This window comes from Mytilus trossulus, chromosome 6 (assembly GCF_036588685.1).
Source record: "Mytilus trossulus isolate FHL-02 chromosome 6, PNRI_Mtr1.1.1.hap1, whole genome shotgun sequence".
Classification (NCBI taxonomy): Eukaryota; Metazoa; Mollusca; class Bivalvia; order Mytilida; family Mytilidae; genus Mytilus; species Mytilus trossulus.
In genome coordinates this window covers 65,730,165-65,757,053 of record NC_086378.1, presented here as the reverse complement: position 1 = coordinate 65,757,053, position 26,889 = coordinate 65,730,165, and the positions used below count along the sequence as shown (strand labels likewise).

Genomic DNA, 26,889 nt, shown 5'->3' with positions numbered 1-26,889 from the left:
TAATTTTTTATTTTCACATAAAATATTTTCCTTACAGTATGACCACGTTGCAAACTAAATATGCATACACTTCAGCAATCGTCATTCAGTGACACAGAAATGTAAACAGAATATTTAATCTACTAGCAGTTGTTAAAACGTTTGCATTGACCATAACCCGGTTAATTTAAATATAAAATTGCGATATGTGAGTATTGAATTACTGAAGAACTACAACTAAACAAGGAAGTTCGTCTGCATTTTAATTATGTGCTTAATTATGTTGTTAGTAACGGTAAATATATATATACTGATAAATCCCAGTATGTTAAATATATCCACGATCTTTATACACTAAAACCGAACATAAAATGTGATGTAGGGCATTCTTTCATTAGATAAAGAGGTTAAAAAATGAATTTGATAAAGCATAATTAATATATAATTGATGTCAGCATTTTTGTTATTGCTATCCCCACCCTTATCACTTATCTGATAAATGAAATATTTCATCAACAATTTAAACATACGGTTAAAGAAGGAACAGGTAAGCTCTCATCTCTACCACAACTGCTTAATACTTAATCATTCTCAGGACATAAGAATGGGAAACATTAATTTAGATGGCAACATAAATAAATATTTCAGATAAAGTAATGTTTTTTTTTCTAAATAAAAAGAAAGTATGTGACTTTTGAGCTTGCAAGCATAATAATATAAGAATTATTTTCAATGTTGCATCTATTTTGTATTTCAATCTTTGGAGTAAGGCACAGAATAGGAACTCCACTATTTCGTTTCATGAGGGAAAATAAAGTTCTCTAAACACTGTTCTACAAAGCAAGAACAAATTAAAAAAAAAAAGCTGTCTTTGAGGAAATATAGTTTGTACTTTATACATGTATCATAATAAAGAGTTGAAATGCGTCCAAATTAATAGTATATTATTCAATCATTATATTGATCAAGGAAGAGATTTGTTCGATTGAGTTAAATTGTACAAGAACAGCTCACAATAGGTGTCAATTGTGTAAAACTAGGAAGTGAATATGAATGGACAGTAAAGCAACAATTGTAATATGACTCTTCCTTGATGGAACATGTCAAGGTCATGCAATTATGTAATTGCTATAACTAAACTTTATTTTTTTTCTCTTGCATTGTCCTACCATAGGAAGAGCGCTGGGTCTGTTGAGAGTTTTTTTTAAAGGGATTTTATATTGAATTTTGAAATTATATCAGAATTTTTACGCATTTTGAGAAAAAATTTCACATTCCATTGATACATTCTTTCAATAATTGTATATTTGATTTATTTTGCATTTTAAAGGAATTTAGTTTATACATATATACATATATATATATATACTACATAAACCGCATTAAAAACGGCAACTGCTCTGTTAATTAAATTTTACACTATATTCCATGTTGAATTTGAAAGGAAATAACTTTGTGGCGTAAACACGTATTGAAGTTTTCAACACTTATTCACTACTGGTTTGAAAGGATGGGATGCCTTCGATGTTATAACAAAGTCGAAAAGATTACTGGTCGTTTATTTGGACTGTATGGAACCTTTGTTGCTAATAATCCTTGGTCGATGATTATTATTGCCATCGTTGCAAATGTTTTTATGGGTATTGGCATGTCTAGAATGGAAATCGAAAAAGATATTGAAGTACTTTATACACCAAAAAACAATAAAGCAATGAAAGATAGGACAAAGATTGACACAATATTTGGTGACAAGTCGGCCACCAATTTTTTCCCGCATAGTCAAACTGGATCGGGAAATTATGCTGACATTATATTTGAAGCGCATGGAAATATTAAAACGGAAAACTGCCTTTTAGAAATAAGACGAGTTCGTGATCAAATTGTCAGTTTTACTATCCCTGATACTTCCAATGATGTTCCCTTGAAATATTCCGATATTTGTGCAAAGAGAAATTCCCAATGTGTGATCACAGGCAACGATGTGTTAGGGAGCAATTTCAAAAAACATATTCATTTTGGTAACATTTCATATCCATACTTAGAAAATAATTTCATTGGAGATGTATTTGGAAATGTTGAAGTTGCCAATGGAGTTTTGAAATATGCATCGATTATAAAACTTCGATTTTATTTGAACAAAGCATCATCGAACAACGAAAAAGTAACAAAATGGATGGAGGCATTCCTAAAACAGAACAAGGCTATATCGACCAACATAACGAAGACATTGTTTGCTCATAGTGACTCGTTAAACAACGAAATATCGTCCAATTTGGATGACGATATTGTACTCTTCATCTTGACATTTAGTTTTATTATTTTATATGCAAGCTTAGCTACTGCAAACTGGAAATGCGTCTCAGATAAGCAAAACTTGGCCAAATCTGGTGTGTTGGTTACTATTATGTCAATAGTAGGGTCGATTGGATTAGTTAGTTCTTTTCATATAAAGGTTGTTGATATGGTAGGAGTAATGCCATTCTTAATACTGGGTAGGTCCATTTTAATTTAATATATATTTTAACTGAATATATACCGGTATATATATTCTATATATAAGTATTTTAAACAAGTCACAACTCTACAACAGACTTTATCCATCGGACCACCAGTGATGGCGAACACGCATTAATTACCCCTTCTCTAACTATAACTGAAAATTAGTATCTCAATTGAAAGGTCTTTCCCGTAAAAGTAATGTTTTCGTAATGTACTTTGTATGACCTTTCGTTTGATATACGACAAGTATACCTACTGAAACTTTTTGCTTTTTTATTTTCGGAAGTATGATTTTTGTAACATAGACTAGAAGAGCTTTCATTTGATATGAGACAACGTCATGTTCTAGAAAGTCTGATTTTTGCACTTAATAACCCCATCCAACTAATTTTTGGAGGTCGGGAACAATATCAGTTGATAAATATATATAATATAGTATATAATAATTCATATTTCAAATGTACACATCATGACCTCTCATTTGATATTCAACAACCCTATCATAAAGAAAATTTATTTTTTGCATTCAATGCATCGAACCAGGTTTTTGGGGACGTCAAATTTTTGGGGAGGTCAACGTGAAATTTGAAATGTACGCTTCATGTTCTTTCATTTGATATGCGATAACCTTTACCATTTGAGAAATTTGAATTTTTGCACTAAATGACCCCACCCTTCCCCCCTGGGATGAAAAAGAGTTTAAACATTTTCAATTTTAAATATATCAGATGGCCTCATTTGACAAAATGCCAAAAAAGATTCAATATCAAGTATATCAATAGAAGTTATGAAACTAACAAAAACGATGCAAAACCTGAACATTTCAAATTGAATTTTTCATGTAGATTTCCATGGAATGTTAGGTATTTGGTCAAACATATAACTATGTTCACTTCTTCCATTTCTTTTTTAATTGAATTCCCACATTTATCTGGTGTTTTTCAGAAAAGTGCAAATGTGTACAGAATAGTTAGCATTGTAGTTATGAAGTTTTGATACTACTTTACCAAATTTAATAGAATAATATGTGGGATTTTTTTAAAAAGTTTTATCACCATAGCAACCGATTTTTTCCTTGGAAAAGGAGTTTTCATTTGCAGAATATTGCAGTTTTTAGAGCTTAAATGTCCTGAATTTTTCATAACCGATAAGAAAATACATAAAAGCTAACACAAACTTTAAATTACAATCGTCAAGTGTTGTTGACTTCAATTGTTACCACGGAAAGACATATTATCCATAGCAACATCCACTCTGAAATTGCATAAATAGAAATTTATGTAAAAAAATATAAAAATGTAGGGTTCAAATTGAAAAAAAGGGGGGAGGGGGTAAGTTGATTTTTTTAAATGTTGCATTAAAAGTAGATACTTGAAAAGATAATTGCGTTTCGTCGTCCGAATAAACATTAGTTTTCGCACTTTAACTTTAGAATAAGTTAATAGAAATCTATGAAATTTTAACACACGTTAATTAACCACCAAAAGAAGGTTGAGATGGATTTTGAGAGTTTTTGTCCCAATAGTTTAGGAATAAGGGGCCAAAAAGGGCCCATTTTGACATTTTACTTGGTTTTCACACAATAACTTCAGTATAAGTAAATAGAAATCTATAAAATTCAAACACAATGTTAAAGAACACAAAAGAAAGGTTTGGATTGATTTTGGGAGTTTTGGTCCCACAAATATTAGTAATTAGGGGCCAAAAAGGGGCCGAATTAAGCATTTGTCTTGGTTTTCGCACCATAACTTTAGTATAAGTAAATAGAAATCTATGAAATTTTAACACAAGGTTTATGACCATAAAGGAATGTAAGGATGATTTGGGGAGTTCTGGTCCCAACTGTTTAGTAATCAGGAACCAAAAGGGTCAAAATTAAACTTTGTTTGATTTCATCAAAAATTGAATAATTGGGGTTCTTTAATATGCCGAATCTTAACTGTGAATATAGATTCTTAATTTTTGGTCCTGTTTTCAAATTGGTCTACATTAAGGTCCAAAGAGTCCAAAATTAAACTTAGTTTGATTTTAACAAAAAATGAATTCTTGGGGTTCCTTGATATGCTGAATCCAACCATGTATTTTGATTTGGGATATTGGACCATAATAGGTAAATGTCCAATTTTAAAGTTTTAAAGTTATAGTTCTTAGACCACATTCTTTCTGTGTCAGAAACTATGTTGTGTCAACTATTTAATCGCAATCCAAATTCAGAGTTGTATCAAACTTGAATGTTGTGTCCATACTTGCCCAAACTGTTCAGGGTTCGAACTCTGCGGTCATTTGAAGCTGTGCCCTGTGCAACATCTGGTATAAGGTTGACAGATAATGAACTTCATGGGATTGCAATAGCCAGGCCAACTTGGCCTATGGAAAGGCAAGATATATATGGCTCTAACAAATGTAAGAAAATGTATAAATTCTTATGGCACACATCCGTCTGAGATGTTATTCCACCAGCATAATAGAGATTATAAAAATTTCATATTTTCAATAATCTGGTTTAATTCAATCAAATATTTGTGTGGGTGTGTGGGTGTTGCAGCCTGTAGCTCATTGCCATATTCGGCATGGCCATAGAGGGCGCTCGCAGCTTGAATCAGAATTTTGGAATTCCCGTATCAGCTTGAATTAGAATTTTGGAATTCCCGAATCGGGCACTTGTTAATTTGCTGTCGACTAGAAAGCAGGTGTTACACAAATTAGTTAAACTTTTAAAAGAAGAACGGCTAACAGGACAGGCGGACAGATAATGCAGAACGAGGAAATAACCCAAAAGAAGGACGGAGCTGGCCGGAGAAGAATTGCAAAGAAAACACAAGGGGTCGGACACGTGGTGGCAGAAGGACCGGTGGAAACTACTGATTTTTCATCAGGTAATGAGTCGGAGGAGGATGCACGAGCGTTCACCTCTTTAAGGCACGAACCGTTACTTTTAAGAGAAGAACGGCTAACAGGACAGGCGGACAGATAATGCAGAACGAGGAAATAACCCAAAAGAAGGACGGAGCTGGCCGGAGAAGAATTGCAAAGAAAACACAAGGGGTCGGACACGTGGTGGCAGAAGGACCGGTGGAAACTACTGATTTTTCATCAGGTAATGAGTCGGAGGAGGATGCACGAGCGTTCACCTCTTTAAGGCACGAACCGTTACACAAAAACTTTGAAATTGCAAATAATTCCATTGATTTCACTCCTTCACAAGAATCTAGCATTCATGACACAGTGGGGGAACACGTGCCTTTTAAAATTAAGGAAAAAATTTGGGAGGGAAAGTTTATTGAGCTGCATTCTCTTTTGAGAACGCAAAAAGCAATGGAAGAGGTGGACGAGGGCGATTTGAAATTAAAAAGGGGGAAAATTTGCATTGAAAAAAGATCGTCGAGTGTTAATTTGTCCATAAATGAATGGACTTCAGCATTCATGGTTTTTATGAGTGTCTACATTGAGAAATACTGCACACGGGCACAGGAATTGTTAAAATATAGGCGCGATATAAGACTTGCGGCAACGAGGTCAGAAAACTGGGCCACCTATGACGAGCAATTTAGGCTAAAAATAGAGAAGAATCCAAATTTATCTTGGGGAAATATACACGGTGAATATTGGCTATTACACATCACATCTCCCATAGTACAAAACAGCGTGTCAGTGCAATCACAGGGTTAAAGGACAAATACACAACATCCGCTAATCTGATGATTATAAATTCCTAACTGTCAGTATTAATTATAAGCCGATTCAACTATAAATTAGTGATAACGTATAATGTAAACATAACCAGACAAGGTCGTTAAACACTTCCATTTGTTTGTTGTTAACATAACAATCCTCCCCCTTTTAATTAAGATGATCAAGATAAACAAGATTAATCTCCAGTGAATGAAAGCAATAAATTCAATTTGCACTCAATTGAACTAAATAGCTACAAGTTTTAATGTTCAATTATGAAATCCTAAACCTACAGTTATATCACTGCACTAACTTAATTAACCACAATTATTTACAGTCATATATGTTTTCAATAAGTCTCTCTCAGTCTGGTGCCTTTCTTACTCTTTATGTGCGGTGCATAACTATAGTATCATTAGCATCTTCAATTGTTTTATTTTCGGTTACTTTAGTTTGTTCGGATTCATTGTTATTTTCAGATTTTTCGGTATCGCAAGTGAATTACATGTTGGTTAGGTTATTAATTCAGTGTAAATATCAGATATGGTAATTTCAAGTATGTTTGGTATGTTTTTATTTTCCTGCGGTATGAAGTTACGAATCTGAAAAATATGTCACTTCTAGATAAGTTACTGTTCCGAGTTTATGAACGATAGCTCCTTGTTTCCACTTGTTATTGTCTCTATAGTCTCTTTAAGATTTGAACTCCCTACTGGATGCAAAAAGAATATTTGTTTTTACCATTTCCCCATTTTATTATTATTCTCTGTGGAGCTATTGACTTGACATATTTAGAATTGACATCAAATGGTTTAATTGAAAAGGAAAAAATGGTCTACCCTAAGTAACCAGGCTTTATTTAAAAAGGTTATTATAATATGGCCTTTATTGCTACAGTGCGATACTGGCATGTTGCACCCTTGAATGTGGGTGCAATAATAGAACAGAACAGAAAAAGAGTGATTTAGTGGCCAAAAATCTTTGTTACGGAAAAGAGGGGTAAAGCTATATTACATGAGAACATTAGGGCATGTGAAGTGTCTTTATACAAAACAAATGGAACTTATTTGTCACAAACTGGAAATCAGGTTTTCTTGAATAATATACAAGGGTTTGTGTAGGGCGGAGTCGGTCCTACGCACAACATAATCAACTTTTCCTTAGAGTCAATAAAGAAAATTTTGTGGAGGTGAGAACCCATGTCAGATTTGGAAGCTGACTTGGGCTCTCATGTGGCGGTCCAGGGAGACTGGTAGTGATTGGGGGATTATTTCACTCGGCCCTTGCTCTGGGCCTGACAAGTTATAAAATTTGCAGGTTTGGAAAATGTGGTTAGTGGTAACGGTGTGGTCTACAGATGGGTGACTCTGGGACCTCCTCCACCTCATCTCATAGAGGGGAGGCCTACACCTGCCAACAGGTGGGGCGCTAACTGGAGCATTGGTAATACGAGTGTTTTCCCCGGTCACTCCCCATGGTAGGTGGTGGTGTAACCGTGTTTAACTACCAGGGGTTTTATGACACTATGTCAACATAGGTCAGCTGATAGCCATTGTGTGTAGGTAATCAGTAGTCACCCTGGCGCCTCAACAAAATATCATAGAATACTCTGTAGCCAAAGTATTGCCAAAAAGTAAAAAATGTATATTCTAGTCATGAAAATGTAAATACAAGTTGGTGTAATAAAATGTATGTTTAATTCAAAGGCTTGTTTTTGTATAAGTTGTATATGAATTACAGAGGATGGAACCTCTACACAAATGAGTATAATATACAGAAAGTCTTTAGTTAGTATTTGGTATTTGTGATTTATAATTCACAACAGAAAAAGGGAGACAACTTTTGATTAAGTTTTAATATGTTTAGAAAATACGTCAACAACTCTGGATCGTTGTTTTTCATCTCATTGTTATTCGTTCAGTATTGAAATAGGGTATTCATATATGAGTATTGCAATTAATAGAGATTATAAAAATTTCATATTTTCAATAATCTGGTTTAATTCAATCAAATATTTGTGTGGGTGTGTGGGTGTTGCAGCCTGTAGCTCATTGCCATATTCGGCATGGCCATAGAGGGCGCTCGCAGCTTGAATCAGAATTTTGGAATTCCCGTATCAGCTTGAATTAGAATTTTGGAATTCCCGAATCGGGCACTTGTTAATTTGCTGTCGACTAGAAAGCAGGTGTTACACAAATTAGTTAAACTTTTAAAACCCGCCCGCCCTCCCTATGAGAATAGTTGCTGCTGTTTTTGTTTTATATTTTCAGGCATCTGTTTGCTGTATTTGATTGGCATATTATGGTTACCAGTATCCAAGCAGGACCTTCATAGTATTGGACCAATACAGGATAATTTCGAATAAACTTGCGTTTCTATGAATTGGACATTTCCGTTATTAAGCACTTTATTAACATATTATGGACTATTGTGATTTGAGCATCCAGCATTAATTTTAGTTTTTATTAATTAACAATTATATTAATTGGAACGAAAACAAGACATTTTTAAAAAATCAATTATCTTCTTTTATCCTAAGGCGCAGAGTCAATTTTGAATGGGGGGAGGTCCAGGGAGACTGGTAGTGATTGGGGGATTATTTCACTCGGCCCTTGCTCTGGGCCTGACAAGTTATAAAATTTGCAGGTTTGGAAAATGTGGTTAGTGGTAACGGTGTGGTCTACAGATGGGTGACTCTGGGACCTCCTCCACCTCATCTCATAGAGGGGAGGCCTACACCTGCCAACAGGTGGGGCGCTAACTGGAGCATTGGTAATACGAGTGTTTTCCCCGGTCACTCCCCATGGTAGGTGGTGGTGTAACCGTGTTTAACTACCAGGGGTTTTATGACACTATGTCAACATAGGTCAGCTGATAGCCATTGTGTGTAGGTAATCAGTAGTCACCCTGGCGCCTCAACAAAATATCATAGAATACTCTGTAGCCAAAGTATTGCCAAAAAGTAAAAAATGTATATTCTAGTCATGAAAATGTAAATACAAGTTGGTGTAATAAAATGTATGTTTAATTCAAAGGCTTGTTTTTGTATAAGTTGTATATGAATTACAGAGGATGGAACCTCTACACAAATGAGTATAATATACAGAAAGTCTTTAGTTAGTATTTGGTATTTGTGATTTATAATTCACAACAGAAAAAGGGAGACAACTTTTGATTAAGTTTTAATATGTTTAGAAAATACGTCAACAACTCTGGATCGTTGTTTGTCATCTCATTGTTATTCGTTCAGTATTGAAATAGGGTATTCATATATGAGTATTGCAATTAAATCACGAAATTGACCCGTAACATAATAATTAACAAACCAATAATAGAATCAGTTGGTCAAAGCATTTCTAAACTGAAACTGAAGTGTGATGGACGGATGGATATAGACGGACAGGCAAATTGAACACATTTTAAGTTGGTGATGATTTTAAAAACAAGAACTATCTTTAAAAAAGATATCCGACGTATTTAAATTTGAGTATATGTTTAAAACTATCATTTTGATAACCCTCAGAAGCACAATGACTTAATGATGCAGGACTTCTTTAATAAAATCTCCATCTGAATGTAACTACAAGAAATTCTTTACTAAGTCTGGTTATATTAAGGCAATAATATATACGAATATTGTGATGCCACCTACAAATTTTATTTGACAAAAATCCAGTGCAAATTACAAGAAACAAATATACATTTACTACTGTATACACGTAGGTGTATTCAAAAAGTCATGTACGTTCGTACAACAAAGTTTACATTAAAAATTATATAATTGTCCCGAATAAACAGCTTTCATGGATGCAAAGAGCTATTGGAGAAACAATTATTTTAATAAAAATATAAATCTTTGTAAGATCTAGTTCAATTATTTATAGTTTTTCACTTGCTTTTCATCACGATATAATTTTCGAGACGTTTTTTTACAATCACAACCAAATCACCCACCATGACAGCATTTTGTCCAATCACAGATAGGATTTTCGAGCATGCGTATTTTGTTGCTATAGTTCAGTGTCCTTAAGTTCAAAGGGCACAAACCGAAACTATACCGACTACGTCGGAATAATAATAGGCAATAGGTGATAGCTTATATTGGAAGTCCAGTATAATGGAATCCTCTTTATATATACATGTAGCTATTTACATCATTAATATCTGCTTTGTTGTACTACAAACCCGCAGTTGATATTCAGGATCTCCGAGATAGACAAATAGAATACATCTGCTAAGTTGGAATTGTGCTAACTCAATAAAATAATAATGCTATTACCGGCAAAACTATCAAATCAGAACTATCAAGCAAAAAAATTGTATTAATAAGGAATTATTCCTTACTATGCGTCGTTCTACATATATTTTACAAGTTTTAGATTCGGATATCATAATATCTTGTTGTGTTTGTGTGTGTGTGTTGGGGAGGGGGATTCAGCCGAAGCACACTTCTTATCCTTCGGAAACCCCCTTATCTCCTTTAAAATAGTAAACCAGTAAATAGAGGTATAATTTTTTTTAGGATGAATCTTCCAAAAAAATGTTTTGCTATTCTCAACGTTTTTTTAACCTTTACATGAATTACGTCCTCATTTTCTGTATCTGTCTCTGTAACCTTTACACAAGACTGCATTAATCCCGTGATTTGAAATGGAACCACTAAGCTGAGAATGTCTGCATAAATACAATTTAATAACAGTAATAATCTGAATACAAATTCCACATATTCAATTAACTGCAACACTAGAAACAGCACAGTACATACCAATCTTATTTTTCTTTGTAATTATCAATGTTTTCTAGTCCCAACAAGTTGTAAACATTCATGAATACAAGACTTAAGTGTTCCATGTGAAATAAAAAAAGTAAATTTCTAATGAAAATTTTTACCATACTTAACAACCAAAAAATAGAGTGTCCGTTACCATGGCAACCACTCATATTTTCCCACTCAAAAATTATTTTTTGAGCAGTATTCATTTATTGCTTCTACTAGACCAATTATAGAAAAAAATCTGAAAACCTTCATGTATCACACTCTGCCTGGTTCTTGCAAAGAGCTGTACTTAAGTGGTAAGCTGTTGATGGTTCAAAAATCTATGCCTCTGCTCGCAAAATTTCATTTGGACACTATGACTAGACAAAGGAAATGTTTTATAAAAATAAATATTAAGTCATGATGTTTGTGAAAACACCCGACTCATTTAGGCAATTATCGGAACTTATACTTTATATCTTTAAAATATGTTAATTATTATTTTAAATGCACATTTTCTATCTATATCACATATTTCAACTATGGAATGAAAAAAAACCAAATATATACTAGTTCAGTGATAATGAACGCCATACTAATTTCCAAATTGTACACAATAAACTAAAATTAAATTAATACAAGACTAACTAAGGCCAGAGGCTCCTGACTTGGGACAGGCGCAAAAATGCGGCGTGGTTAAACATGTTTGTGAGATCTCAACCCTCCACCTTTATCTCTAGCCAATGTAGAAAAGTAAACGCATAACAATACGCACATTAAAATTCAGTTCAAGAGAAGTCCAAGTCTGATGTCAGAAGATGTAACCAAAGAAAATAAACAAAATGACAATAATACATAAATAACAACAAACTACTAGCAGATAACTGACATGCCAGCTCCAGACTTCGATTAAACTGACTGAAAGATTATGATTTCATCATATGAACATCAGGCACAATCCTTCTCGTTAGGGGTTTAGTATCATACCATCATAACATATATGAGAAGAACATAACCCGTGTCATGCCAAAAACTGTTTTTAGAATAAATGTGTTTAGTTCCGATGCAAAGATCCTATAAGTGAATCAATATTAACGCCCAAATATGCGATCTTTAATGACCTGACAACAGTATCGCAACTATATCCCTTCTTAATAAGTCTATTCAAAGGTTTTGTTAGTTTCTGAGGTGAATACTGAAACCTCTATGCTTTATAAACAATATTTCCATAAAAAAATGTGAAATACCTGAACGTATGAGAAGTCTGCATGTTAAGCTATATTTACAAATGATGTCCTTATACCGATGATAAAATTTAGTAAAAGTTTTGACTAGTTTGTGATATCGAAAACCCTGGTGTAATAATTTTTCAGTAATACATAATTTTCTCTCGTTAAAATTTAAAACATTGTTACATACACGAGCGAATCGTACAAGTTGAGATATATAAACACCGTAGGATGGTGACAAGGGAGCGTCACCATCTAAAAATGGATAATTAACGAGAGGAAATGAAAAATCATCTAATTTATCATACATTTTAGTATTCAGCTTTACGTTAGTGATAAAGATATCAAGATTAAGGAAAGGGCAGTGGTTATTGTTAGTATTAGCTTTATTTAAAGTAAGTTCAACAGGATAAATATCTTTAGTATACATACTGAAGTCGTCATTATTGAGAGCCAAAATATCATCCAAATATCTAAAAGTATTATAAAATTTGTTTATCAGATGTTGTTTCGATGAATCTTTGCTTATTTTTGTCATAAATTGTAACTCATAGCAATACAAATACAGGTATGCAATAAATTGAGCACAGTTAGTCCCCATTGGAATTCCGATAACCTGATAATATACGGAATACCCAAAGCGAACAAAAATGATATCTAGTAAAAATTCAAGGGCATATATAGTATCAAATCATGTCCAATTCACATAGTTGTTTTTGTTTATTGCTACTGAAAAATTACCTAAAAGAGTTTGAAAATATATATTCACATTCTGACTTTTTAAATGCCTATTTAATTACGTGTGAATTGTTTCTTTATGAGAATGTGAGGCAATGTGGTATACAGGGTAGAAAAAGCAAAACTTTGGACAGATTCAAAATCACCAATATAAGCATGCAACTAATCAAGTACTTCCAACGAGTTCTTGACACTCCAAAAGTAATTAATTCCAATATTTTCGAAGGCCTTATTTGAACAATTTATTAACAGTTTTTTCATTGTACCAAGTGTGCTGCTAAGAAGAATAGACAACTTAGTAGTGGAACAATGGCTTGAAGACGAAATAAATCTATATTTGTAAGGTGTTTTGTGTTTTCCGGACCGTTGGTACAGGACATTTTAAGAAAAAAATGATGGGTTGATTCTGGGTTTGTGGCTAGCCAAACACAGCACTCTTGTGACAATGTTAACTGTAACACTAGAATGACACCATTACATGACAGGAATACAGTACAAATGAATGCAACAACTTTCAGGACAGAGAATTACGTAAATAAGAACATTTCGACATCGATACAACTGAAACAATAGGTGAACATCAAATCAATAAACTTGATTTTGCAAATTAATAATTACAAATCTGACACAATTTTGTCAATCTTTGTTTAGGTATTGGAATTGATGATATGTTTGTGTTGCTATCTGGGCTAGCTGGAACCTACGACGACAACCCAGAAATGAAACCCGAGGAAAGAATAAAGCAAGTGATGAAAAGAAGTGGTGTTGGTATAACCATAACAACCCTTACAGATCTGATTGCCTTTTTTGTTGGTGCATCCTCTTCATTTTTAAGTGTGAAGAATTTTTGCATTTACACTGGTGAGTTGAAAACAAACAAATTGTATGGACAGGTGAACTGTATTAAAATTTTCGAAAACACTAAATTAAAACGTAGTTATATATTCTTCAGCCTAAGTTAATTTTTTATACTGCGTTGTCAATATAATAAAAATGTATGCGACTGTCAGTCAAGTGAGAGGTTTATGTAAATATAAAAGCATGTTAATAAATCATTTGTTACATATAAAAATGTCTGTGGCAAGTCAGGAATAACTCTGTTGAAATCCGTACCTTTAATGTGTTTGAGCTTTTGATTTTGCCATTTGAATACAGATTTTCCGTTTTTAATTTTCCTCGGAGAATGATATGATTGGTATTTTACTTTTAAAACTTATCCTGAAAACTTTTTGATTTTGTTCTGATGATTTTTATTTTCGTTCACTATGTCCAGTGCACGATGTTTTGTCGATATTGTCAACATCGCAATGCCAACTTTATAGAGTCGTTATTGTGTTTACATTGTATCCTATCAATATGTTCTATACCTTTCTGTTTACATCGTTCACATCGCATACATCGCAATGTTAACAATATCGTGTCAACATCGTGTTTATATTGTATATATAGAGTCTATACCTTTCTGTTAACATCGTTCACATCGTATACATCGCGATGTTGACAATATTGTGTCAACATCGTGTTTATATTGTAAATATATATATAAAGTATCTACCTTTCTGTTTACATCGTTCACATCGTATACATCGCGATGTTGACAATATTGTGTCAACATCGTGTTTATATTGTAAATATATATATAAAGTATCTACCTTTCTGTTTACATCGTTCACATCGTATACATCGCGATGGTGAAAATATTGTGTCAACATCGTGTTTATATTGTATATATAAAGTCTATTCCTTTATGTTTACATCGTGTTGTTTGTGCTGTATTTGGACCCTTCTACAACGAAATTTGTTTTACATGCACATGTATAAAAATTGCTACTGTTAAAAAGATTAAATATTCTGCTAAGAGTTAAAATTTGAGCTCCGATGAAATTAAGAGTAAAATTGCAGTTTCTATTTTCTATGGGTGCACCTCTTTTTCTTTAGATGTATATTCTTTTGTTACATTTATCTTTTATTACGGTATGTGTACCTTTCTTGCCAATACTGATTAATGATAGTTAAGTTGAAAATAACTGATTGTATCTGTGTGCCAATTTAAGCACTTTCTGCTTTATCATATTGGCCATTTTTTTCTCACAAGAACCAAATAATCAAGAGATATTCAGCTACCTTTGTATTTAAAGAACTGGTTAACCTTTTCAGTCATGGTCGAAATCCGATAATCTCACTGTATCACTGTCTACAGCCAAGTGATCACATTAAGTAACCTGAACACGAACCTACATCTCAACTATTATAACTTGTTTTTAGTGTTTTTTTCCATTGTTTTCTTGAATTTTGCAAAACTTTCAGTGGCAAATATTACATAAACATCATCAATATTTGTCTATATGAGTGGAATATTCTTTCACCAGACGGACCATTAATGTGTTGGTTACTATTTAGCATGTAATTCTATATAAATACGTATGTGTGTGTGTGTTAAATATTTCTACTGATGTAGACTTTTTAAGCCAAATGTATAATATGTGCTAAATTGGTATACCTTCGTTTACGGGACGTATTATGGTATATCGGTGTCCGTCTGTCCGTTCGTTATCATCACGTCAGACTCTTTAACCAATTGACATAAAACTTTGGTGAATTGTTTATATCTATAGACGTGAGCTCCATTTAGGTTTTTTTATGAATTTTAGATTTTATGTTTCTCAGTTATAGGGTTTTATTCATTATAAAAGGGGGATTTATCCGTTTTCGGACAACAACTAAATATTGCTTTCAGCAGTTTTCATAAAACTTTGGTGAACTGGACACTTTGATAATTTCTATCGTCACATGTAAAACAAATAACGATTTCAAATAGCACTTTAAACATAATTTACGTCCAGTGGCAAGTTTAATGCAATATTCAGAATTTGAACATATTAATTTTGACCCTGCTTTGTATTAACCCGTCAAGCTGAGTCGAAATTATTTATACATGTAGAATAGAAGACTATAGTTATGACGTTTTCTGCATGTGATATGAAAATAATGAAAGTCGAAACTCATTGTTCTTATTTACAATACTCTGATGAACAAAGAAGGTTATCATATAACCTCCTTGGATGAACAGAAAACTACAGATTCCGGAAGCTGTACGCTATAATGCTGTTACTCTTGACCTATTAATATCCCTCTTCCACTCCCCCCCCAAAAAAACAACCCCCAACATATACTATGAACCCTACATATAGCATCGTGACAATACGCTCCAAAAAAAAGTATATGTCACATACTTTGATTTCAAGAAAATGGTTCTAGAGGGTACTTAATAATATTGAATATGCTATGAATTTCAAACGTTCTGATTATGTGTTTTGAATAGATACGTTCTTTTTTATCATAAGGGTCTGGATGGAGGGTCATTCATTTATTAATATTAAGTTTGTGTTACCAATATTGTTATTCTTTATATTTTAGCACCTCATCATTCTCTAATCTTTTCTTCTTTTTTTAACTTTTATTCTGCAGTATTTATCCATTATTCTGTATTCCGTAAACCGCAATACAATCAGACCCTTCCTTATAGACACGTATTTTTTATTTAATTATAACAGTTGTAAAAACATGATATGTTCATTATCATTTTCCTGCTTTAGTTGAACTTTCCTTTGGGCGACTCGCTATCTTACAAATTAGCAACTTTTACGACGGACTAGAAAATGGCGACGTCATAATACAGTCACGACACTATAGCGGCACCGAAAACGATGCGTATAGTGTGATTCCCAACGATGTAAACAATATCTAAGAGTTCAAACAATGTCAACATTGTTGACACAACATCGTGTTAACATTGTAAACATCGCGATGTTAACGATGTCAACGATGTAAACAATATATATGGGTTCAAACAATGTAAACGATGTTAACACGACATCGTGTTAACAATGTACTCATCGCGATGTTAACGATGTCAACGATGTAAACAATATATAAGGGTTCAAACAATATAAACGATATTAATACGACATCGTGTTTACATTGTAAACATCGCGATGTTAACGATGTCAACGATGTAAACAATATATAATAGTTCAAACAATATAAACGATGTTAACACGATATCGTGTTTACATTGTATACATCGCAATGTTAACGATGTCAACGATGTAAACAATATATAAGAGTTCAAACAATGTTAACGATGTTGACACGATATCGTGTTTACATTGTATACATCGCAATGTTAACGATGTCAACGATGTAAACAATATATAAGGGTTCAAGCAATGTAAACGATGTTAACACGACATCGTTTACACATTGTAGATATCGCGATGTCGACAATATTGAATAAACATCCTGCACTGGACATGAATGTCTTTTTTTAAAATATCGCTTTAGTTTCGTCTTATGTCGGTTATATATTTGTTTTATTATAAAGGACAACTTCTGCATATGCGTGTAGACCCCTTTTCTCTTTTTAAAAAGTTTCTCTTGTTATCGCATTTTCTAAGAGGAAAATACTATAGCGTAAGTATTCTCCTCCATGTTTCACTTTTTGTGTTCCACAAAAGTGGTATGCCAGTGTACCTCATAAAACATAAGTCAAAGAGATAGAACTAGAATCTTTTAATATGAGGTAATTGGTCCATAGACAGACCATTCTGTTTAAGTTTGTCCTTTGTCAGGTCAGGTGCATTATATCGACAGTTCAAACAAGGTAAGTAAACACTGATTGAATAATGCATTTGTTTCTACCTTTGTCACGTTTATTCTAATATGGCGAACTATTATCGACGACCAGTATACTCACTATATAGTTACCTTTAGCGAAAACGCAGTAATACACTTAAAAAGGGTAGTTCTGCGTAACGACCAACTTATCTATACTATTTATAAATTCTCTTGTATCTTTTATTTCAATTTTTCCCCAATATTATAATGTGGATACATACAAAGAGAGACAACTCTTATCTTCCTAACTTTGCATATACAACCCTTACATTATCAAACAAAATTATTAAGTCACTTTTATCTTTTCACTTAATTATTTAACACAACTGATATATTGAAACTACATTGTATCTTATAACAATTAAGCCTCAAATATAATAAGGATTCATGGATTTGAAAGTTATTCATATAATTTTTCGTACATAAATGACTGTGCATCATAAGACCCTAAAGGCGGGTTTGGTCATGTTAATTGACTGCTTATGTTTAAAATTGTAATATATTGTATTTCATGTATATGTACCAAGTTGTACTTTACAATAAAAATATCTATGCTGTATTACCATATATTCTCAATTTTCGACACCAAAACACCAAGTTATGTAGGCCATATTCAGATACATGTATTTATCTCTATTCTACAGTCCAATGTTCATTTGAAATTTCATAAAACGAAAATTCAGCGAAATGATGTTATTGTCTTGGCATGGCAACGAAACACGGTGACGACATAAGTATGTTTCCGCCAAAAAAAATAAAATATAAATACAGGAAGTTTTAAAGCCTCTTGTACGCCTCAGAACGAATAAATAATAAATTATACCGTATAATTAGAAAAATGCGTTTAAAAAAAATATAATTTAATTATATAATATAACAATATAATAATTATATAATGTGTAAAACGGAATAGCCTAAACAGTATCGTATGCATAGGGTTTTCACGGTTAATAGAATCTGTCCTATTAGAATCGAAAAAAACATGGCAGCCATAGATTTGTTTTCATTTAAACATGGGTTGGGCGTTTATATTTGATTATTTTACCCTGAGCGTGAGTAAATATAAATGCCCAACATATGTAAAATGGAAACAAATTAATCTACACGGCTGTCATGAATTTTTTCTTAAACAAACTCTATTATAGCAAACGGCACATGACGTTCACAAAACACAAAAATTGCAATTTTAATGAATTTAATTAAATTTGAAAATTTATATTTTATTTGAATTGAAAGTTAATTTCATAACTGCACGTGAATTTCACATGATCAAATTTAAAGACAGCTTTACCTATGAAGGAGGATTGAAAGATACTAGAGGGAATTCATACTCGTAGAATGAAGATAAAATGACAGCGCCATGACCAAAAAATAAAATGACAAACAGACAAATACAAGTAAACAAGAACAACACAAAAAAAAAACAACCCCAAAAACGCGGATGATATCAGGAAGAAATGAGGTATAAGGAAATTGATGAGAATTTCACGTGAATTTCAGTGAGATTCAAAAGTATTGAACATGTTTAATTTCACATGAAATTTGGCTCTGATGTTTTAACAAGCCTTTGGTTTTTGGTTTATGTTCGATACATAACGTTTATCTAATATTGTTTTTTTGTTAAATGTCTCCATTATATGGAACGTATGATAAATGCATTATTTGAAATTAACCTAACACGCCTTTGATTTTCCGATTCAGTTATACAAATTATCTGTCAGAAAGAAAATCTCAATAAACTTTTCTATTTTTAGGTACATCCATCCTCCTTTGTTACCTGAACTACTTGACATTTATTATGGGATGCATGACACTTCACGAACAGCGAATAGCCGAAAATAAGCACTGCTGTACATATAAAAAAGTAAACAACGGCAGGTACAATAAAAGTACGATTAAAACGTGTATGTGCTATGGATCTAAACCGAAAAAAAGAGAGGATATTGAAGGGCCAATGGAAAAGTACCCACACAAACTAATTTCGAAATTTGTAACGATAAAACCGCTCAAAGTAGTTATAATTATATTTTTTATTGCGTTTGTTAGCATTTCGACATGGGGATCTGTTCAATTTGATCAAGGTTTAGATTTGAAATTGTTGGTTCCAAAAAAGTCATACCTTTACAAGTTTACCGAATTAGATAAAACTAACTTTTCGTATAATATCCCTATATCGTTTGTTATAGAAACCAAGGCGAACTATTCGCAGGTTGCAACCTGGGAATTATTCAAAAAATTGCAAAAAGACGCCGAAATGGATACAGCAATAGATTCCACAAAGTCTCTGAATTGGTTGTTAGATTTGCGTATGTCGCCGTTTTATGATAACACATCGGAGGTTAATTTTACAGCTTCTTTACGTACAAAGTTTCTACCACGCATGCCACATTTTCAGAACGATATTATTTTTGATAAAGTAAGCGGTCTTATAAAAAGCTCACGTTTTTTTGTTTTTACATGGCAAACGAAGGATTCTAATGAGTACCACGAAGTAATGTCACGAATGAGGGATATTGTACAAAATAAGTTTTACATTCAGTTACTACTTATTCTCCATCATTCATTTTCTTTGAACAATATGAAGTTATTCTACCAGAAACATTGAAGAACCTTGGAATGACAGTTCTGGCAAGTTTTGTAGTAACTTCTGTTCTCCTCCCACACCCAACATTGATTTTTTTGATATTACTTACTCTAGTGATGATTCTTGTTTGATTAATTGGATTTATGTATTTTTGGGAACTTCCACTAAATTTTATAACAATGATACATATTATAATGAGTGTAGGATTTTCTGTCGATTATTGTGCACATATTGGACATGGATTCATGGATTCACGGTCATCAGATCGGCATTTAGGAGCGCAAAGAGCAATTAAAAAGACCGGTGCGACGATATTTAATGGAGCACTTTCCTCATTTATTGGGATTATTTTCCTAGTATTCTCCGAATCTTTCATCTTTCAATCTTTCTTCAAAATAATGTTTTTGACAATAATATTTGGAGTGGCACACTCCTTATTTTTTTTACCTAATGTTTTGTCTATAATTGGCCCAAAATTCGAAGATGACACTAACAGAACGCAAAATGAAAAGTGCATTACAATATGTAAAAGGAAAGTTAATTCCGAGGATAAAAATATCAAGACGTTGTTCATGACGAATACAGTGGAATTGCTACAGCCTCCAATCATTCCACGCTTGTACGAAGCAACAAACATGTAAAAAATACCCAGTTATTTCTATTAATTTTTCTCAGAGATGTATTAAAGGATGCCTGTATGCTAGATTATTTTTAAAAGACCGTAAACATCAAATTACGGATCATTTCGTTAATGTTATTTACATAGAAAAGTAAGGTTTTAAAGTTTATAATTAGGTCCTTTTACATTTCCGTAGAAAGATCAATTGAACATGTCGTATTCATGTTTTTATATCAACACATGATATTCATACACTATTACCATTAAACGACAAAATGAAAATATATATGGAGTTTGATACATTTAACAAATTTTTAATGCAGTTTGAAAATTCCCCTGTTTTATTGAATACATTAAATGCAAAATGATAAGAAATAGTAATATGAAGATCAAATTCCTAAACAGGATATATATTTAACTTGGGTTATTTATAATGTATTAAAAATACCTCTATATTTTAATTGATCTCATTTTTTATATTGCGAATAATTTCTTCACTTTTTTAAATTGAATTGAAAGATGATGTCAGAAAAAATAGAATTCAGCAATATAAAAAACAAACTTTGAAAATTAGATGAAGAGGCTGGTGTATCAATAAAAAAACATGATCGATTGACATCAACCAATGGATTGATAAAAATATTATTCATTGACAAAAATATTATTCGCAGTCATATTGCATGATGATGTTAACATATGATATTTTGAAATACGATATCATTAATATAAATAAAGGCAACAGTAGTATACCGCTGTTCAAAACTCATAAATCCATAGACAAAAAATAAAATCCGGGTAACAAACTAAAACCAGGGGAAACGCATTAAATATAAGAGGAGAACAACGACATAACACCGAAACGTAACACACACAGAAACGGACGAAGCATCAGACAAAACACCACGAGAATAACAAATATAACATAAAAACCAAATACATGAAATTGGGATAGACAAGTACCGTGCCACGTCTTATCTCAATATCTCAAAATAAGAGAAAACACAAACGACTCAACGTTAAAATGCAACACACACATAAACGAACAATAAAATAACAATGGCCATCTTCCTCACTTGGTACAGGACACTTTTAAAGGGGAATAAAAGTGGTGGGTTGAACCTGGTTTTATGGCATGCCAAACCTCACACTTTAATGGCAAAGTTAAATATAACATTGAAATGACAACATAATATTACAGGACTACAATACAAATAAATAGGAGAACATATTAGACATAGAAAAACATGATTAATAGATAACAAAAAGCATCAGGTTTAAAATTCAATACACCAAAAACGCGCCTTGTCCACACAAGACTCACCAGTGACGCCCCGATATAAAAGATCGAAAGTGAAAAAAGGACAAAGTTGTACAGCACTGAAGATCAAAAGTTGAAAAGGTTTCGCCAAATACGGCATTGTTTTTATTGTTTTGTAGTTTTTTTAAAATACCATTGACATAACTCTAATGATGAAACATATTCCAAAATGAATTAACAGCTGTTACGTATATCAATTCGTATATAAAACTTAATTAGAGAATTATCAGTGTTGTTATCATTCATGCAAATGCTTTTGGAAAATGAAATTTTCACACTAGCAATTGTTCTGAATTCTTTTTAACAACTAAACTAAAACTGTTTTCTCAAATAGTAGCTAGATGTTTAAATAGAAAATATAGTAAAACATCCACATATAAATGATTTACAGACATTAACGTTTGTATTAACATAATATAAACACATCACACAGTATTTATTGCAGAAATGTGTAGCGTTATACTATAAAATAATGAGAATATTATGTACACGTTTTTTTAAATAAAGAAATCTATTTTCATTGTTTGTCCTGTTTAACATGCCACATATACAAACAACCAATATATGGGGGTCATATATCATTATATTGAAATACTGGAAATTACTTAAATAAACCAACACAACAAACGAAAGATAACTCCATATAAAAAAGAAGGTGTGGTATGATTGCAAATGAGACAACTATCCAAAAAAGACCAAAATGACACAAACATTAACAACTATAGGTGTATATTTTGTAAGTATACTTTCGGAATCCACAGCAAGAGAGGAACAACACATGTTGAATATATATTATCACTAAAATAACTTTGTGTGGTTTTAATTTGATTTGGTAATAAATAAGAAAATGTGTAGATGTTAGAGTTTTAGCGAGTCTTATAGTATTATGTATCCGACAATCCCGTCGGTTAAAACGAATTGCAAAATTAATGTTTTATAATTAAAATGCCATTTAAAGAAAACCCATAGAAAACAAAGAACTGAACAACACGTACCGTACCAAAACCCGGTGTTATATCAAAACTGAATAAGAATTCCCCCATGCATAATGAATAGATCAAATACATCATCATATTTAACAGAGCCTTGTCAACAAATAATTGGAATCATTATTTAATTGACTTTGTGAACACCTGTACTTGTCGCAAAAATATGACACACTATGGATTATTCTTCAAAATGAGGAATATTGGTTGCCGACGGAACAAATTTTACCATACCAGCTGCATGTTAATGCACCTGTACTTAGTCAGGAGCCTGTTGTTCAGTCGTTTTTTTAGTGGGGTTCATAGGTACTTCTCCATTTGTATTTAGATTAAATCGTTAGATTTCCTGTTTGAATTGTTTTACATTTGTCATTGTTGGGTCCTTTATAGCTTACTGTTTGGTCTGTTCCAAAACCCTGAGATGACGACCGTACTATGACCTGTAATTGTATTAACTTAGAATACATTATCAAGTAGCTAACAACCCTCCAAATGAAAAATCCCTTAAAGACTAGGGGTCATTTTTTTCTATCGTAGATACAGAGAAAAAAACGTAGATTTTTTAAATCATCATATATCAACTTTTCTAAAAGACTTGTCCACTTATTTTTAATAATAAAAAATCATATATTTAAGTACAGGAATATAACTAATATAAATATGTGGCCTTTAATACTTAAAGTGTTTTTTACAAAAAATACTTTATCTCACTTAACATGTACGTACCCCTCATTAAAGGGATAGTTATTACAGTGATGGGTTGTTCCAAACCTTATTATTACTTCAATGGATAATTATCTCATTGTCACTAATTCCACATCTTATTTATATACAAAGTGCCAGAAAGACAAAGAACAAAAATGAGAACACCAAAAACGACTGAGACACAGACAACAAGCATATTACACAAAAATCTAAAATGTACGCACATCAACATACAGCCCGAACCCCAAAAACACACAGGTATTATGGAAAGATGAGCTGTTCTGCTTCTTGCAGGACAGCCGCCATGCTGCTAATCATAATTCATGCTCGGAAAAGGAGGAAAGACACCTTTGTCAATCCAGTAGAGACCATTTAACGCAGTTGAAATAATTATCGTATAATTTTTTGGTGAAGAGGAAAAAACACGTCAGCAGTTGATGAATTTAAGAAAGGTCAAAGTATAAGGGCATGGTAAATCAATATTTTTTTTAATTTAAAATTTTCAAATCGCTCGCTCGCCCCAATCTTTGGAGTCGAAAAATTCGTGAAACGAGAATTTAAAATGGTGTGGCCTGATGGGGTTTTGTCATAATAAATAACAACTTTACATGAATATAGCTCCCTCATGCAAAGCTCTGATTCCTTTAACGGATGTGGCTATACTTTTTGCTCTTCATCTTTTATATAAGCTTTGGCCACGAGCATCACTGAAGAGACATGTATTTTCGAAATGCGCACCTCGTGCAGGAAAATTGTTATCGTTAATGTTATTTCTGTTAAAGAATTAAAAAAAACCTATTGTTTAATTGAATACAAACAGAGAAGTTTAACATACATGTATATATTTATTCATCTATTCTACACTACAAATGTATGACATTTACCACATTAATTTAAGATCAATATTCAGAGAACAAGAAAAAGGTCTCCCCACCAATGCAATACATATTTTGATAGGAAAATATTAAGTTCTGCTTTAAAATGTCAATGCTAGTCTTATTTACGCTAATTCCAAAACATATTGCCTTAAAATAGCTATACGAAGATGTGGTATGAGTGCTAATGAGACAACACTCCATCCAAGTCACAATTTGTAAAAGTAAAACATTGTAGGTCAAAGTACGACTTTCAACACGAAGCTTTGGCTCACACAGAACACGAACCTATACATATGCATAGCGTTTTTAATAACGAAAATACTTGTGTGTTCCAATGAACTTTAATTCACTATGATTTCTTAAAATATGAGTTATAAAATCGTATATGAAAGTAATGAAAAATGGCTTCTTCCGATTCACAAAAGGTTGACTTTTTTAAAGGTCATATGTGTGCAACCCAATGTAAAAGATCTAAGACCTTATAATGTACACAGGTAAAGTTTTAAACGTCAAATCTAATGCTTACCTTGACCTCAATATCATGGATTTAAAACAAGGACCTCAAATCAAAGACCTTGGGTCTCTTCTTTATATTGTTAAGAAGCAATATCACCATACAACTAATTTTGTAAATAAGAGGGAAGAACACTTCTATCAATTCCAACGTACCCTTTCAACAAAATTTACGTGTTTCGAGATGCTCATGGTAATAACAATTAAATTAATATAATTTGTCGATATCTTATACGATTTCTGGAGAGAAGCGATAAAAAGCCTCGATCAAAATTTATACCTTGACGTTGACCTTTAATTTGACCTCATTTCTTTTTGCCGAACCAATGATGTCAAATCAAAAGACCATATGTCACGTTTACTTAAGGTTGACCAGTTACAATAACTATTCATTCTTATAATAAGACTGCAAAACTGTTCGGTTAAATTTAACGTAACCTTCTGAGGATATAACGAGCAATTTGGAAAAAAATAAATTTGTTGCCTTCTTTTAAATTGGTTGCAAAGGAGTAGCCATAAAGAGAAAAACTTTTACAGGTGAACATGCTATTTTTTCTTCTTAGAAGATTTTATTTTACAAGAAACGAACATCTGAAAGTGACAAGTGACGTTGTTAATTTGGGAGATAAAAATATGGCGGGTGTTTTCCCCTTCTGAAAATAACTGACACATTTGCATCCTATTGGCTATTTAAATATAAAATGACCAAAAATAGTATCTTTGATGATAGGAGTCCCTAAATATTTGCATAAATACCCATCACTCCGTGTCAAATTGTAACTGAGGCTGCGAAAAGGAAGCACACAAATCGACGCCATTTTTCAACAGAATAAGGTTTCTGAGCTCACGAAATCCTAGTATTATCACTTTTATTGGTTAGTAGAAAGATATTAATACTATCCCTAACATAATTTATTGATCTGATCGGGTTATGGCTACATGTTTGCCTCTTTTTGATTCTTAAATCCAGTAAATTTCCGTAGACCACATGTAAATAAACGCCCCTTTTCCAGCGTGAGACTTCAATTTGAATAAAACTTCAATTTTGGCAGGTCAATGTTAGCATTTGAATTTTAATTAAAGTTTTACAGTTGTGTAATGCATATGTGCTGATTTGTTTGGTTGTCTCGAATAGTAAAAGGGTTAATATTTTTATTTTTGAACCCAAAAAACACAAAAAACAAACAAAATAAAAATATAGGAAAAAAATAACTATCCCCAGGATAAAGGGGGGTTCCAACTATATGTCCCCATTCAAATGCATTGATCGTCCCCAAAAATGAACCCTATCCCTGGATCTGCCACTGGGAACTATGATTATTAAAGCGTATAAAGAATTAGAGAATTATTACTATAGGAACAAGAATAGAGAAAATTTACCATAAAATAAGTAAAAAATAGAGCAAATGACTAGTCCAAATAATTACGACGTCTTGAAAGGCTATCATAATTTTTTTCTTTGACGCCTTACGTTGACGTAAGGTGTCAAAGAAAAAAAATTATAATAGCCTTTTAAGACGTCATAATTATTTGGACTAAGCAAATGACATGCTAGTCCAAATAATTATGAAGTCTGACAAGACTACTTTTTTTCTGGGACGACTTCCTATGCATCCCAGAAAAAAATCAAAATATTCCTAGCAGGAAGCCTTAGGTCTGGTCATAATCATAGAAATTATGGACAAAAAGTATAAAAAAAATCATGATCATTTTGAACTATTGATGTGCTAATTTAT

The 26,889-nt window shown here is 32.5% G+C and overlaps 1 protein-coding gene across 1 annotated transcript; it reads left to right on the top strand.

Annotated features, from left to right (window-relative positions):
• Positions 1-1,489: 1,489 nt before the first annotated feature.
• Positions 1,490-20,155, top strand: LOC134722921 (patched domain-containing protein 3-like). The gene is made up of 3 exons (XM_063586554.1): positions 1,490-2,471; positions 13,525-13,734; positions 19,305-20,155. The coding sequence occupies exons 1-3, from the start codon at positions 1,490-1,492 to the stop codon at positions 20,153-20,155; spliced, it is 2,043 nt and encodes a 680-aa protein (XP_063442624.1).
• The last annotated feature ends 6,734 nt before the right edge of the window (positions 20,156-26,889 follow it).